This window comes from Geotrypetes seraphini, chromosome 5 (genome assembly GCF_902459505.1).
Source record: "Geotrypetes seraphini chromosome 5, aGeoSer1.1, whole genome shotgun sequence".
Classification (NCBI taxonomy): Eukaryota; Metazoa; Chordata; class Amphibia; order Gymnophiona; family Dermophiidae; genus Geotrypetes; species Geotrypetes seraphini.
Window position 1 is genome coordinate 220,740,858 of NC_047088.1, and position 16,981 is coordinate 220,757,838.

The 16,981-nt window shown below is 45.6% G+C and overlaps 1 protein-coding gene across 5 annotated transcripts in view; it reads right to left on the reverse strand.

The window, feature by feature from the left end:
- The window catches only part of FMNL2 (formin like 2), a 459,967-nt gene that overhangs the window by 248,201 nt on the left and 194,785 nt on the right, over window positions 1-16,981 (reverse strand). For all 5 annotated transcript variants that reach the window (XR_004539577.1, XM_033945820.1, XM_033945823.1 and 2 more), the window contains exon 2: window positions 1,167-1,250. Coding sequence is in view for 4 of the 5 variants with exons in the window: in XM_033945820.1 (XP_033801711.1) it covers window positions 1,167-1,250 (84 nt within the window). In the remaining variant the exon portion in view is untranslated. The remainder of the gene's footprint in view (window positions 1-1,166; window positions 1,251-16,981) is intronic.

Below are 16,981 nucleotides of genomic sequence, written 5' to 3' on the forward strand. Positions count from 1 at the left end.
CGCATCCCGCACCCCTCCTGACGCGACTCCCGCTGTCTCTCTGTCCCTGGCCCCCTTTGTCTGTCTGTCTTTCTGTGTATCTCCCTGCCCCTGTGTCCTTCTTCTTTTCTTTCTGTCTCCCTTCCTCCCTCTGTCTGTCTGTCTGTCCAAAGCAGCATTCCCTCCCCCTCTATTTCCCTCCCCCCACACCAGTTCCCTGTGAAGCAGCATTAGCGTTTCTTCTACTCCCCCTTTCCCTTCCCACGGTCCCGACTACAAACCTGGTGATTCCAGCAGCGTGTGCAGCAGTCTCCACACGCTGCTTCGGGTCCTTCTACTACCCTGATTTACTCTGGCACGTCCCTGATGACATCATCAGAGACGCGGCAGAGTAAATCAGGGCAGTAGAAGGGCCCGAAGCAGCGTGTGAAGACTGCTGCACACACTGCTGGAATTGCCAGGTTTGTAGTTGGGCCCGCGGGAAGGGAAGGGGGGGGCGGCAAAGGACTCGGGTCCCGGGCGGCAGGGTCAGTTTAAGAGCCGGGGCGGTAAGTTGCTGGGCTCCTTGGTGGGGGCGCTGAGCGGCCGCGATCCCTCTCCTCCGAGACCCCCCCCCCCACTGGAAGAAGGGAGATCAGCGGCTGGCTGCGGTCCCGGCTTGTGGAGGCGATCGGTGGCTGGTGACGGAACAGGGAACATGGCTTTAGAGTGCATGCGCGCTTACCATTTTATTATTATAGACATATATATCATTTGGTTTTGTTTGGGTTTGTTTTTGTTTTTTTGTAAGTCTTTATTAGTTTTCAATTATTAACAGTGCAATACATTGAATTTAAACATAAACGAATCAAACAAAAGCACTTTAAATATACAAATAATTCAACAACAAACATTTTCACCCCCCCCTAAATAATGAAAATAAAACCACATGTATAATTTCAATAAAATAGATATAATGAATAATAATTATAATGTTTGGGTTTTTTAAAATTGTTGACTCCTGATGCAGGCACTTCTGTGTTTCGGCATAGATTTGCATCAGGTTGTTTTGTGTTTAATAAAACCCTTGTTCTAGAATTTGTCTGGTCTGCCTCTACTCTATTTTCTGTGGTTGCCATATGTAGAGGACTGTCTTTTTTCCCCTACATATTGCATATAAGCAATAGTCTCTATTACATTTTAATTACCTGGTCACAGATCAATTCCCATTTCTTTTCATTGTCATATTGGCGTAGCAGTCTTGCTTTGTCAGGTGGCAGGTTCATTGCATTCTGAAAAAGAGAAAACAAAAAGCCTTGAAAAGATGCAACACAGTCAGCGAGACCCATCAAGAAAATATTACTCAGGCTTACTCAGTTTTCTTTAAACTTTTTGTCTAGACGCTTTAATCTAAACCATTCCACAAAATATATCAATCCACATACTTTATTGAGAGGCTTCTCTGAAGACAGGCTTTGTTATTCATAAATATCTTATTTTTGCAGGCTTCTGTTTCTGAAGACACCTGTCAATCAGCTTGAATCCCCCCCCAATCTAATAAAATGTAATGTCTGTGAAGGAGGCAAGCAGTAAATGCTCAAAAACAGAACCGCTCCATTAAAATCAATAAATGCGCACAGAGCCGTGATATGTTGTCTATATTAATATTTTAGATACGAAAAAGGAAACCTAATAAATTAGAACACACAGTAATGTTAACTGCAGCAAAATGTGAAAATCAAAAGCAGATGGGAAAGCCTAAGATTATGTATAACTAACTATCAAGCGATAGAATGCTCATACATAGCGAAGTGTAAATTTAAAAAACACTGGGAAATAGAATTTGCAGCCTCTTTGGAGACGAATTAGTCGTTAGCATCTAATTGAGAAGTATGCACATGGATCTGGGCTCTGTGCCCAACTTTGGGCAGCCTGTAAAGAATCCGTAGAGAAGTTACATAGTAACATAGTAAATGACGGCAAATAAAGACCTGAACGGTCCATCCAGTCTGCCCATAAATTATACTCGTTAAAAAAAATACATGATTAGATTAACTTGTCTCTTCTGTGATATTTCTGACCCGTAGATTGAATTCTACCTTTAAGAAAAAGCCTGCTAGGAAGCCACACTTAGGATAACACACACTGTGGTTTGAAAATACCAAATCTGGTATAATAATGCAGTATTTTCCAAACCTCTCCTGGAGACACAGCTAGCCAGCTGGATTGTCAAGATTACCTGAGTGAATACGCATAAAAAATACAGTGGAAACTCAAGGTATGCAAATCTGATGCATATTCATTTGTGGTGATCCTAACAACCCAACTGGTCTCCAGGAGAGGGCTGGGAACTATTAATATAACATCAAGCAAGTACTATTCCAGCGTGGAATATATTAGAGCAGAGCTGGCTGAAAACTGAGCATTATGACCTGAAGGACAACCAACTGGAGGGCACTACGCAGATCCCGAGGCGCTTGCTGAAGAATGAATATAGTCCCATATGCTGACTGTATAGTCTGCAATAATGTTAAGTAAATGGATTATGAATTACACACTCTCTTCCTCTCTAAAACTGTAAACTAATAATTTAGTCTTTCCTCCCACTATCCTTTCCAGATTATACAGGAGTGGGAGTGACTGGCTTTGAAAACACTGAGCTATTTTACTCTGACAGAAGTTTTACTACTTTTTAAACTTGAACTAAAAAAAATTTTTTTTTTTTTGAGAGTGGTTACTAAAAATGTTTTGGTTTTTGTTTTTTTTTGTTTTTTAAATCTTTATTCATTTTTAAACTTATAATAAGTGTGATAACATATCCATACAAATAACCATAAATATATCACTTAATAATCAACAATGATTTGATTTATGTTGGGAGTCACTATTTTCCATTTCTCCAAGTACAGCATTCTGTTACAGCCAAGAATTCTCATTGTCATCTTGAAGCTGGGACTTTGGATCATTTACTATATTATTGTCCCTTGATACTTAAATTGTTCACTTGATCCCAAGTGGATCTCCAAAATTTATTAGAAAATCCAGAGGCATTGATGTACGATACCATCTTGTTCGGTGCGTTAATGAGAGCTAAAAGTCAAATACCAGCTCGAAATAATAAACTTCTCTTTATAATGACAGGGGTTGCCATTCAACTCATTTTGAAGAATTGGAAGAACTGGGATAGGTTAAATTACACTTTCCGGTGGGAATCTCTCTGTTATACTTTTAATATGGAACGTTCGATGGCCGTACAACAAGGACGGTATAAGAAATTTATGGATGTTTGGGAACCATTGACTTAAGTTCTATAAGGAATGATAACTGATTTTATTTTATTGACCCTTAAGCATACACATCCAGAGTGGGTGGGAGGGTTTTGCATTGGAATTTCATTCTGGGAATATATGGAAGATTTCCTGTAGGTATGTACTTTTTCTGATTATTAGTTGTGCATTAATGTCTATAAGTTTAATGTGCATTTTGTGTAATATTATGTATATTGAAATTGTTTGTTTGCACAATGGTAGTTTGGAAATTTAATAAAAATAAAAAAAAAAAAGAATTCTTTTCTGGATCATTTATACACCTGGAGAGAAAAATCACCTATGAGTTTCAAAACAAAGTGATCGATTTCCAGCCTATAAGAACTGCAGAGAAGATTTATTCTTTAGACTAAAGTATATAATAACTTGGGAAAGAGATCTGGGTAATCCATTCTAGTATGGGCAATGGGTCAGAATTATGGCAAGAATAAGCAGAAACAGTTCAACTCATATTCTAGAAAAAAATAAGTAATGAGACCATTTGATAAGTTATGCTATGAGGCAAACCATCAGAATTAGTACATGCTGCCCTGACGATGCAGCGGTTACTGCAGCTCAATGCTAATTTACTTGGCAACTGTGGAATAGGGAAGGAAATAATTAGTTTATAAGCAAGGAATTGGCATGGACTGAACCTTGGAGTTAGGACATGGTAACCAGGGCTGTGGAATCAGAACACCAAATCTTCAACTCTGACTCCTCTATTGTTCTACTGTTCGACCCCCACTCAGACAACTATTATGTATAGTAAATCTAAGAGAAACTTACAATATTTCCCTGTGTAAAAAAAATATGTCTAATAGACCAGTATTTCCCAACTTGGTCCCGGAGTACTCCCTCGTCTGTCAGATTTTCAGGCTATCCACAATTAATATGCATGGAAGGGATTTGCATATAATGGAGGCAGTATATGCAAATCAATCTCATGCATATTCATTGTGGATATCCTGAAATCCTAACTGGCTATGAAGAAAGAATTAGCTAGAACTTTAGAATTGTGGGGTGATCCAATACTATCTAATCAGTATCTTTGGAGCTGTTTTATGTTATGGAGTGCAGTCAACTTTTCTATTTAGCATATAGTAAGGGTTCAAATTACAACTCGGTAACTGCAAAGCTACTGTGTGAACTGTTAGGGGTTTTCCTAGAATTTGCCTATGCAGTTGCCACATCTACCGTGTTTCCCCGATGGTAAGACACTGTCTTATTTTTTTTGGAAGGCCAAAATATGCTCTAGGGCTTATTTTCGGGGGGATGCCTTATTTACCCTTTCATGTCCCCTCTGTATCTCTATCCTTTCTCTCTCTCTTCTGCTCCCTCACCCATGAGTCCTGCATCTGGCCCTCTCCCTTCTACCTGCACCTGGCAACACCCCCCTGCTCCGCGGCTCTCTTCAGCAACTTGTCAGCAGCGGTGATCAAGACAAGCTACCGACATCGAGGCCTTCCCTCTACGAGTCCCGCCTTTGTGGAAAAAGGAAGTTGAAACAAGCGGGACTCGCAGAGGGTAGGCCCCGACGTCAGAAGCTTGTGTCGATCGCTGCTGCTGAGTTGCCGAAGAGAGCCGCGGAGCAGGGGATGTGGCCGGAAGCAGGTAGAAGGGAGAGGGAGATAGGAAGGCTGTAGATCTCCGGAGCATGACACCGACCCCGGCCAGGATGATTTCTTTTTCAGGCGTGCATCTTACAAGTCCGGCGTCGCGGCGGGAAATAGCCATGCTGAGTGAGCTCAGCACTACACAGATGAAAGCCTTGCTTGCTGATTGGTCCGGCGGCACGGCCGCCGGACCAATCAGCAAGCAAGGCTTTCATCTGTGTACGTGCTGAGCTCACTCAGCATGGCTATTTCCCGCCGCGACGCCGGACTTGTAAGATGCATGCCTGCGTGACACACTACCGGAGCCACGGCAAAGGTGGAAAAGAGCCGCATGCGGCTCTGGAGCCGCGGGTTGCCGACCCCCGCGGTAGACGGAGGGACCACACGGAGTCACCCACCGTACCACCCGATTCGGGTAAGCGCAGGTATCGGTGGGTGGCTTATTTGCGGGGGGGGGTGCCTTATTTTACAATTTTTTCTAAAAAGGGGGGGCTGTCTTATTTGATGGCCCTGTCTTATCATCGGGGAAACACGGTAGGAAAAATCTTTACCACACATCGGAAACAATTTTGGAAGGAGTTGGAGTCTGTAAAAACGTACCGACTGACTAGCTTCAAAATAAAAATTTACAGCAATATAATAGTATGGTAAATTATATTTATGGGTTTTCTTTTTCAAACTATATATATATATATATATATATATATATATATATATATATATATATGTTTTCGATGTGTGGTAAAGATTTTTCCTAGATGTGGCAACTGCATAGGCAAATTCTAGGAAAACCCCTAACAGTTCACACATCAGCTTTGCAGTTACCGAGTTGTAATTTGAACCCTTACTATATGCTAAATAGAAAAGTTGGCTGCACTCCATAAAACAGCCCCAAAGATACTGATTAGATAGTATTGGATCACCCCACAATTCTAAAGTTCTAGCTAATTCTTTCTTCAAGCTATAAAAATTTGAGAAACAATTATCCATATAGAGTAGGAGATAGGGAAGAATCATATTTGACTTGATTCAGACCTAAATAGTGCCCCAAATACTTTATTTGTATTGGCTGAACAGTGGTTTAAATTTGAATATGAATAATCTGGGGCTCTTCTGTGCTAAATCTTATTGAAACAAACACTTGCTCTCTGATTTCAAGCTGATTCTTTTATTACTTATTTTAAAGCTCTGGTGAGACCTCATTTAGAATACTGTGTACAATTCTGGAAATCGCATCTTCAAAAAGATATAAAAAGGATGGAGTCGGTCCAGAGGAAGGCTACTAAACTGGTATGTGGTCTTCATCATAAGGAGTATGGGGACAGACTTAAAGATCTCAATCTGTATACTTTGGAGGAAATGTGGGAGAGGAGAGATATGATAGAAACGTTTAAATACCTACGCGATGTAAATGCGCACGAGTCGAATCTCTTTCATTTAAAAGGAAGCTCTGCAATGAGAGGGCATAGGATGAAGTTAAGAGGTGATAGGCTCCAGAGTAATCTAAGGCAGTGATTCTCAACACAAAATACGCGCACCATTAGGGGTATGCGGGCCGCCTGTTGAGGGTACGTGGCCTGGCAGTAGCCAGGGATCCCTCCCTGCTTCCTGCTGAAGCCACCCCCGCCAGGAATGCCTTCCGGTCTGCCCCCCCTCCCCCCCGAAGCGGGACATAAGAGGGAGGGAATAGAAAGGGAAAATTGATGGGCATGAGTGTGTGAATGAGAGATGGTCCACATGGGGAAAGGAAGAAAGGAAAATTGGGCAGAGAGAGAGAGAGGAGTGAGGTAGAGATGCATGGGGAATAGAAGGATGAGAGAGAGAAATGTTGGATATGGTGGTGGACAGAGCAGATTGAAGGGGATGCAATGGGGGAGGAATGTTGGACATAGTGATGGAGGGAGAAAAGTGGCATTGAGCTGGAGAGGGGTAATAAAGGGAGAAATGGGCATGGGGCTGGTGAGCAGTGGTGAATAATGCTGCATATGATCCAGCGGATGAGAGAGGGAAAAATGTTGGATGTGGGAGAAATGCCTGGATCTCTCAAGACAGATGGACAGTGAGACAGAGAGAGGGAGACATAATGCCAATAGGGGTGGAGGAGAGAGGAAGAAAAGTTGGACTGTGCAGCAGTTTGGCATCTCTCCCTCCCATCTCCCTGTGCTGCATCTTCTGATCAACACCCCCTCCCAATGTGATATGACATACCCTTGGACCTCCTAATGCAGCAGCAACAGTGGACAGCTAGCAGAGGCAGTACTCTGAACAGGCCATTTGCAGCCTGCCCTGCCAGGGCTTCCCTCAGCCATGTCATCAGTGATGCAGCAGAGAGAAGGCCTTGGCGAGGCAGGCCACGAGCAGCCTGCTCACAGCGCTGCCTCTGCTTGCCGTCCACCACCACTGCTGCTTTAGGAAGCTGGAGGTATGTCAGGTCTCACCAGGAAGGAGAGTTGTCCCAGAATCGACGAGTCCAATTTGGGGGGAAAACGAATTGATTCGAATCGATTCACTGAAGTGAAATCATGAATCGATTTGAATCAGCGAATCGGGTAGCACTAGTAGGTATATTGGTTATAAGCACATAAAAGAAAGAGGATATGTTCCTAAAACGTAAAAAAAATCTGGGAGGACATATCTGAAGAAGTACAAAATGAAGACATGTCCTCTTAAAATAAGACATATGATAACCCTACTCAGGAAACTATTTTGCTTTTAATTGTACTCTTACTCTAAGCAGAGAGCCAGTAATGCTTTTGCAAAACTGGTTTCATGCGGTCAGAGGATCTGACATAGAATACATTACTGTGCAACATAATTCATTGGGTTAAAATAACCCTGCTTCAATCAGCTCAAAAGCCAAGTTTATGCGCAGAGTTCTTCGATGATTTGTTCAAGGTCAGACAGTTGACTCCAGTTTCCAAGGTCAAAATTTCTAAGTCCCACGCACACCAGGGTTGTACTGAACAATTCAGCTTAGAAGCACAGGACCTGTCTGAAGGGATATGGCAAGCGACACACTGGAGGTTACAGACATGACAGTCTGGAAACAAAAGGAATATTTTTCAGCATCTTTCTTCTAAGGCTCCTGATTTAACAACTGAAAGAGTTATGATTACAAAAAAAAAAATTGAAAAACTTATGACCAACTGAATTTCACCTTCTGATGGAATTTATTATGCTTATGTTACCAATATGAGAAGACATTTTCTGATCAAAAAGGCAATAATAAGTAGTTCAATCTGACATGGGTCCCATTGACTAATTTCATTGATTCTGGTTGTATATTGGGATTGTTTTTTTTTTTAAATTATATATACAGACAAAATACTGAATGGTTTACTTATTACATTGAGATTGGAGGGGTGAAAATGTTTTTCATGAATATTATTGAAAGATGATATTGTATGACCTGTATGCACTGATTTTAATTTAAAAATGAATAAAGATATTAAAAAAAAGAAAGAAAAAAAGTCATAGAAATATCATTTAAAAATTGTTCTATTAAATATTTTCATTCAAAGCTGCTGCCCTTCAGACTTTTAAATGCCATACAATAAATAGCTCAAATATTTACTACTACTATTACTATTAATTATTTCTCCACAGACTCCAGCAGATACAGAATACCGCGGCTAAGCTTATTTTCGCAAAAAGTAAATTTGATCACGTCTCACCACTTCTGTCCAAGCTTCACTGGCTTCCAGTTATCTCCAGGGTCCACTTCAAGTGTGCCTGCCTAACTTTCAAGATCCTTCACGGCATTCTTCCTCCCGTTATTCCACTATCTCTGAATTCCTCTAATCCTAATTCCACCAAACCCTCCCAAAAATTAAAACTACCCTTCCCTTCTATAAAAGGTATATCCCATGTTGGAAAACTAGGGACATCCCTCCCCTTTAGAATCACTGAGCTCTGGAACAACCTTACATCCCCTCTCCGAAACTTGAGCTCCCTCCAACTCTTCCGAAAACATCTGAAAACTTGGCTTTTCTCAAAAATGTAACATCCCCCCCCTCTCTGGTACCCTATCACCCCTTTATCTTCCTTACACTTAATCCTATAACCCTCCTTTGGAGGTCCTTTCTATCTTAACTCTGTAAACCGTGCCGAGCTCTACGATTGTGGAGAAGATGCGGTATACAAACCTAAGGTTTAGTTTAGTTTAGTTTAGATTTAAAAAAAATGCAGAATACTACACAAATACAATTTCTACATATAAATAACTTGAATTTGGGACTATCATCCAAGTTAATGTTCACAATATCAAGTACACTGTCTAGATACAGTTAGATGGCAAGTTTGAGTAATGACTATCCATGCAAGGCCCAATTCATCAGGTGTTTCAGGAGAAAAGGCCCCAATAAAGCTGTTCCCTAATTCTCAAATATTTAACCTACTTCTTTTGCAGTACAAGTACTGTTTACCAAGGGCTCCTTTTACAAAGGTGCGCTTGCGTTTTTAGCGCATGCACCGGATTAGCGCGCGCTACCCAAAAAACTACCGCCTGCTCAAGAGGAGGCGGTAGCGGCTACCAAGCGGGGGGAATTTTAGAGCGAGCTATTCCGCGCGTTAAGGCGCGAACGCACCTTTGTAAAAGGAGCCCTAAAATTATTAGATATCCCACTAATGCAATAAGACATAGCAATTTACAAGAAAAGCCCCATAAAATATAAAAGAAAAGACCACCATTAGTAAATAGGCCAGGGTAATATTCATCGTATAAAAGAACAATTATATAGAACTGTTCACCGTGCGCACTGCTCCTGACCCCCCGCCACCCAAAAAGGCTACTGTGGAAGAAGGGTATTGAATGCAATATGAAAAAAAAGTGGGTCTTCAATAGAGATTTGAATTTTGGAAAAGATAACTCTGAATGAAGGTGAGAAGGAAGACCATTCCAGAGCGATGGAGATAAGAAACAAGAAGCAGCGGCATGAGTAGACTCGTAATGATTAAGGCAAGTTACATTTAATACAATACAATACAGCGTCTTATATTCTCTGCAAGGAATCTAAGCAGTCTACAATAAGATTTAGATCAAGTTAGCAGAAGCATTGGTTTAGGAAAAAGGGGGTAAAGGGTAAGAGACTATAGTGAAAAGAGGTATGGGGCTCATAATTGAAACAGAAATATGTCTAAAAACCCACCAAAATTGGCTGTTTTGGGGTTTGAAAATTCATATATTTTCTGATTCGGCTAAGAATTCTCAGAAGTGGCACCAGGAGTTGCTGGCTTTGAAACTTAAAGCTCTGGGCCCTGGATGCCATTTTTGTTGTTATGTTTTCTTTGTAATTGTTTGATAGTTAATGAGGGCAAGAATTGTTTGGTTTTCATCCATAAACAGCTGACTGATTTTGTTCAGACTAGGGAAGAATTGACAGTCCAGGTAGTTTGTTCTAGGGCAGGGGTATCAAAGTCCCTCTTCGAGGGCCGCAATCCAGTCAGGTTTTCAGGATTTCCCCAATGAATATGCATGAGATCTATTTGCATGCACTGCTTTCATTGTATGCTAATAGATCTCATGCATATTCATTGGGGAAACCCTGAAAACCCAACTGTATTGCGGCCCTCGAGGAGGGACTTTGACACCCCTGTTCTAGAGGATAAACACACTGTAAGAGGAGGCTTTGACATTAGTTATTAGGTCCATGGTTTCATATTATCTGTTGTAGATAATTTGCTCATGACTTGGATCTAATTTTCCTTTGATGTGGACGAGTGTAATTATTTTATGAAGGAAAAGTTCATTTCCTATATATTCAGGGGGGGGGCGGCTTCTATTGTTTTCCCTACTATCACAATGTATGCGATTTGAATTAAAAATTCAATAAAAATAGAAAAAAAAGATGGCCGATTACACCTTGTGTCAAAGATTAGCTGTCTAATAAAGCAAAACAAAATAAAAACAGTAAAATCATTAATACCAACTGAAGAGTCTTCCTTTTTTTTTTTAAGGATGTAATTAAAAACATTAATATGAGATGCTGTCTTGTTTTGACATTTCTTCTGTTTGAATTTGGTTCTTTGTTGTTATTACCGTATTTTCACGCATATAACGCGCGCGTTATACGCGTTTTTACCTACCGCGCATACCCCTCGCGCGCTATATGCGTGAGCGCGGTATACGAAAGTTTTCAAACATAGTTCCCACCCCGCCCGACGCCCGATTCACCCCCCCAGCAGGACCACTCGCACCCCCACCCCGAACGACCACTCGCACGCGCTCCCACCCGCACCCGCATCCACGATCGGAGCAAGAGGGAGCCCAAGCCCTCTTGCCCGGCCGACTCCCCGACGTCCGATACATCCCCCCCCCCCCCGGCAGGACCACTCGCACCCCCACCCCGAAGGACCGCCGACTTCCCGACAATATCGGGCCAGAAGGGAGCCCAAACCCTCCTGGCCACGGCGACCCCCTAACCCCACCCCGCACTACATTACGGGCAGGAGGGATCCCAGGCCCTCCTGCCCTCGACGCAAACCCCCCTCCCCCCCAACGACCGTCCCCCCCCCAAGAACCTCCGACCGCCCCCCCAGCCGACCCGCGACCCCCCTGGCCGACCCCCACGACCCCCCCACCCCCCTTCCCCGTACCTTTGGAAGTTGGCCGGACAGACGGGAGCCAAACCCGCCTGTCCGGCAGGCAGCCAACGAAGGAATGAGGCCGGATTGGCCCATCCGTCCTAAAGCTCCGCCTACTGGTGGGGCCTAAGGCGCGTGGGCCAATCAGAATAGGCCCTGGAGCCTTAGGTCCCACCTGGGGGCGCGGCCTGAGGCACATGGGCCCAACCCGACCATGTGCCTCAGGCCGCGCCCCCAGGTGGGACCTAAGGCTCCAGGGCCTATTCTGATTGGCCCACGCGCCTTAGGCCCCACCAGTAGGCGGAGCTTTAGGACGGATGGGCCAATCCGGCCTCATTCCTTCGTTGGCTGCCTGCCGGACAGGCGGGTTTGGCTCCCGTCTGTCCGGCCAACTACCAAAGGTACGGGGAAGGGGGGTGGGGGGGTCGTGGGGGTCGCCAGGGGGGTCGCGGGTCGGCTGGGGGAGCGGTCGGAGGTTCTTGGGGGGGGCGGTCGTTGGGGGGAGGGGGGTTTGCGTCGAGGGCAGGAGGGCCTGGGATCCCTCCTGCCCGTAATGTAGTGCGGGGTGGGGTTAGGGGGTCGCCGTGGCCAGGAGGGTTTGGGCTCCCTTCTGGCCCAACTACCAAAGGTACGGGGAAGGGGGGTGGGGGGGTCGTGGGGGTCGCCAGGGGGGGTCGCGGGTCGGCTGGGGGGGCGGTCGGAGGTTCTTGGGGGGGGGCGGTCGTTGGGGGGAGGGGGGTTTGCGTCGAGGGCAGGAGGGCCTGGGATCCCTCCTGCCCGTAATGTAGTGCGGGGGGGGGTTAGGGGGTCGCCGTGGCCAGGAGGATTTGGGCTCCCTCCTGGCCCGATATTGTTGGGGAGTCGGCGGTCCTTCGGGGGGAGGGATGTATCGGACGTCGGGGGGGGGGCATCAGGCTTTCAGGATGGGGACAGACCTTCAAGGGGGGACAGTGCACGGAAGTCAGGGGGGGGTGAACGGAGAGTCGGGACAGCGCACGGAGAGGCGGGGCAGTGCACGGAAGTCAGGGGGGGGTGAACGGAGAGTCGGGACAGCGCACGGAGAGGCGGGGCAGTGCACGGAAGTCAGGGGGGGGTGAACGGAGAGTCGGGACAGCGCACGGAAATTCAGGGCAGTGCACGGAAGTCAGGGGGGGTGAACGGAGAGTCGGGACAGCGCACGGAAAGTCGGGGCAGTGCACGGAAGTCAGGGGGGGTGAACGGAGAGTCGGGACAGCGCACGGAGAGGCGGGGCAGTGCACGGAAGTCAGGGGGGTGAACGGAGAGTCGGGCAGCATGCGCGGTATAATCGTGAGCGCGTTATACCAAAGTTTTTGTGCTTATCAGCGTGATTTCTGCGCGCTATACACGTGTGCGCGTTTTATACGGGTGCGTGTTATTTGCGTGAAAATACGGTAAACGGCAACTTTAAAAAATAGGACCTTTTTTGCTATTTTTCTTTGGACTAGCAGTTTCCTTTGGGTTCCCATCTGAATCAAACTGGGTCCTCTTTCACAGCTATTAGGTTGTTGTTGTTTTTTTTTTTTGGGGGGGGGAGTTGTTTTTTGGACACCCCTATTTTATATCTCCCTCACAATTCTGCCCAATCATTGTGGTGCAAACCTCAGCCTGTGTCCATGACCCCAAGGTTCCTTCAGGTATCCACCTGGGGGATCAGCATCTGGCCATTTATAAACTTCTCCTTTTGAGTGACATTTTAGACCTCAAACATCCCTAGGCTGTTCCTTTTGTATGGAATAGCTTCAGTTAAAAGTAAACTGTTGGAAACAAAAATAACCTATTTTTTTTGTAAATCTTTATTAACATTTCAAGCTTTATAATGTATAACAGGGGTGCCCAATACGTCGATCGCGATCAACCGGTAGATCGGAAAGGCAACGTGAGTCGATCGCGGAGCCCATCCCTTGATAGACTCGTGTTGCCAATCTACCGGCCGATCAGCCTTCCTCTCCCCGACGTCAAAGACGCCGATGCCGGGCATCCAGTTTAGTCTGTTTTTTGTCATTTTGGGGGGGGGGGAGGGTGGTTGCGGCGGCAGCAGCCTGAAAAAGAAATCACCCTGGCTGGGGTCGGTGTCATGCTCCGGAGTTTCTACAGCCTTCCTATCTGGCCCTCTCCTTCTACTTGCATCTGGCCACACCCCCTGCTCCGCGACTCTCTTCGGCAACTCAGCAGCAGCTATCGACACAAGCTTCTGACGTCGGGGCCTACCCTCTGCAAGTCCCGCTTGTTTCAACTTCCTTTTTCTACAAAAGCGGGACTCACAGAGGGAAGGCCTCAATGTCGGCAGCCTGTCTTGATCACCGTTGCTGACGAGTTGCTGAAGAGGGCCGCAGGGCAGGGTGTGTGGCTGGATGCAGGTGGAAGGGAGAGGGCCAGATGCAGGACTCGTGGGTGAGGGAGGAGAACGAGAGAGAGAAAGAGAGAGGGGAGGGAAACAAAAGGAAATATTTCATACCGGGCTGGGCCGGAGTGGAGGGAGGGTGGAAAGATTTTGGCTACAGGGTGTAGTAACAAAGGAAAAGGGGAGAAAGCTGAAAATGGAGATAGTGACACAAAGAAGAGAAAGGGTAAGCAGGACCTACTGAATAAGGATAGAGATACAGAGGGGACATGAAGAGGAGGTGAAATAGAGACATAGAAGTAATGCTGAAAAAGGGGGGGGAGATAAAGACATTGAAAGGGTAAATGGTGAACATGGAGTAAAGACAAGGACAAAGACAAATGAAGATTCTGAAAAAGTGGTGAGATAGGGATATAGGTGAGATGGACACAAAGAAGGGTGATGCTGGAAAATAGGTGGAATGGTAATTCTGACAGACACAGAAGGGAAATGCTGGATCAAGGAGAGATGGGGCTCAGGCTGGATGGAATGTGGAGAAATGTCTGGTTGGCCCGGAACTTTCTCTCCTATGTCAGAATTGACGTCGGGGAGCGGAATGCTGGTCAGTGCGACGCTTCTGCAGGGAGAGCTTGGGGTGGCGGTGGTTTAGGAGCTGTTCCCCGATGGCGGTGGCAGCAAACTGAGTGGCTTGGGGGAGGGCAGGGAGAAAGAAAGAAAGGGGGCAGGCAGGGAGACAGGGAGACAGAAAGAAAAAGTTGGGGGAGAGAATGAGGTCTGGAGGAGAGGAAACATACAAGAGGCTGAAAGAAAGAAAGAAAGATTGAATGCACTGTCAGAAGAAGAAAGTGCAGCCAGAGACTCATGAAATCACCAAACAACAAAGGTAGGAAAAATGATTTTATTTTCAATTTAGTGATCAAAATGTGTCCGTTTTGAGAATTTATATCTGCTGTCTATATTTTGCACTATGGCTTCCTTTTACTAAACCACAATAGCGTTTTTTAGCGCAGGGAACCTATGAGCATTGAAAGCAGTGCTAAATACTGCTAGTGTGGTTCAGTAAAAAGGGAGGGTTTTGTCTATTTTTGTATGGTTGTTACTGAGGTGACATTGCATAGAGTCATCTGCCATGACCTCTTTGAAAAAAACCCAGAATATGAATGATAATTAATATTTTCTCTGACTTTGTTGGTTTGTGGGTTTTTTAAAAGAATTTCATTATTGGTAGATCATTTTGACTTGGTCATTTTAAAAGTAGCTCGCAAGCCCAAAAAGTGTGGGCACCCCTGATGTATACAATTGAAGAATCAGAAAAAACTGTATGAAAATACATTGTTAGAGAGGTGTTTTTAATATGCTTGCCATTTTAACTGTGTTCCCTCTCAACTGCATTACCTATATATACCCTTTGTCTTCACTTCCCGTCCCTCAAGGACCGCCAACAGGTCAAATTTTCACAATATCCCTATGAATATGCATGCAAAAAAATTGCATAAAATGGAGGTAAGTATGCATACAAATCTCCTTTGTGTATATTCATTAGGAGTATCCTGAAAACCTTGTAAACATGGAGTGAAGGCCAAGTCCCTAAGTGAATGGAAGGAATTGCTGACATAATCAAACACTTCCACACTGCCAACTTGTTGACAGCTATGTTCTTTGACACCACAGAGATATCGCTTTACACTAGGTCAAAGCCAGAAGGCTGACATGTGAAATGAACTAATGCAGAGGTCAAAGGCTTTTTACAGTTCTGGTTTGCAACATGCTAAGGAAGTGAAGGAATCTGCTCACTGCTGCCAAATGACAGGCCACGTGTTTTCATCACTGGAATCTTACATGGACAAGCGCATGTTGAGAAAGGTCAGATCACTATAACGTATGGATCTGGAATGGCCCAGTTGTCGCCCCACCTCACCCATCGCCCCCTTACCTTTATGTACACCAATCTCCAAGCTTTCCAGTTTATCAGATCCCTTATCACCTCCACAGTAATGACAACCTTAAATAACCACAGACTCTTATTGATGGTCATAACCAGGCCGCAGCTTTGTTTATTGGGACAAGAAGTAAATAAGCAATTCACAATTGCGTCACCTCCTGAGCTACAAAACATTACAATTTTGACAAATCAAAATTAAATTCCACCTGACCCCGCCATGAAGCAAGAGTCTAGGGGGTGGCATGGACCTCCATGCCCCTTTTCGTGACACGTGGCTAAAAGCCCATTAGCTCCCCTGAGCTCACTTCCCTCTAATGGCTCATCCCCGGATGAGCCTGCGGGGGTAAGGCATGTACCTCCATGCCCCCCCTGCCGGGTCACATGACCCGTGACGTCATCCCTCATCTGATCACACTACAACATAACCGCTCATCTTCTGATGAGCCAAAGCTTGTAGCTCGGGATCACCGCCACAGGCCTGTAAACTACAGGCCCCCCCACCCAAAAACAAAGCTGCGACCCCCAGGAAGGTGAGGCACTGAAAAGCCCCCCCCCCAGCTCCGCGACTGAGCAACCACAAGGCCATCATCCCCCCAGAGGGGCACCGCCAAGAACACCACCGACGGCAATCAAGCCCACCCAACCGGAACCATCAAACTCATGCGTAATACCGGCAGACCACCACCCTGGACCACCACTGAATCCTGGACTGAACCCCCAAACCCAGGAGCCCGAAGGGATAAAGACCACAAGAATGGCCGAAGGAAAGCCAGAACCATCCCCTACCCCCAGGACAAGGCCAGCAGTAACACCCCGCACTGGAACCGCCACAAATCAGCGCCCTTCCACTCGCACACTGATGAGCCTGCACACCCGAAAAACCTTCCAGAAAAGGCGGAAGACTCACACCACCTGTGGCCCCAAACCTAGCCACGCTCCGTGAAAACCCGCAGCAGAACACATGACCCCTGACAGGCAAACCTGCCTCACCGCCAGAAGAATGGAACACCCGCTAGCCCAGGAGTGTCCAATGTCGGTCCTCGAGGGCCGCAGTCCAGTCGGGTTTTCAGGATTTTCCCAGTGAATATGCATGAGATCTATTAGCATACAATGAAAGCAGTGCATGCAAATAGACCTCATGTATATTCATTGGGGAAATCCTGAAAACCCGACTGGACTGCAGCCCTCGAGGACCGACATTGGACACCCCTGCACT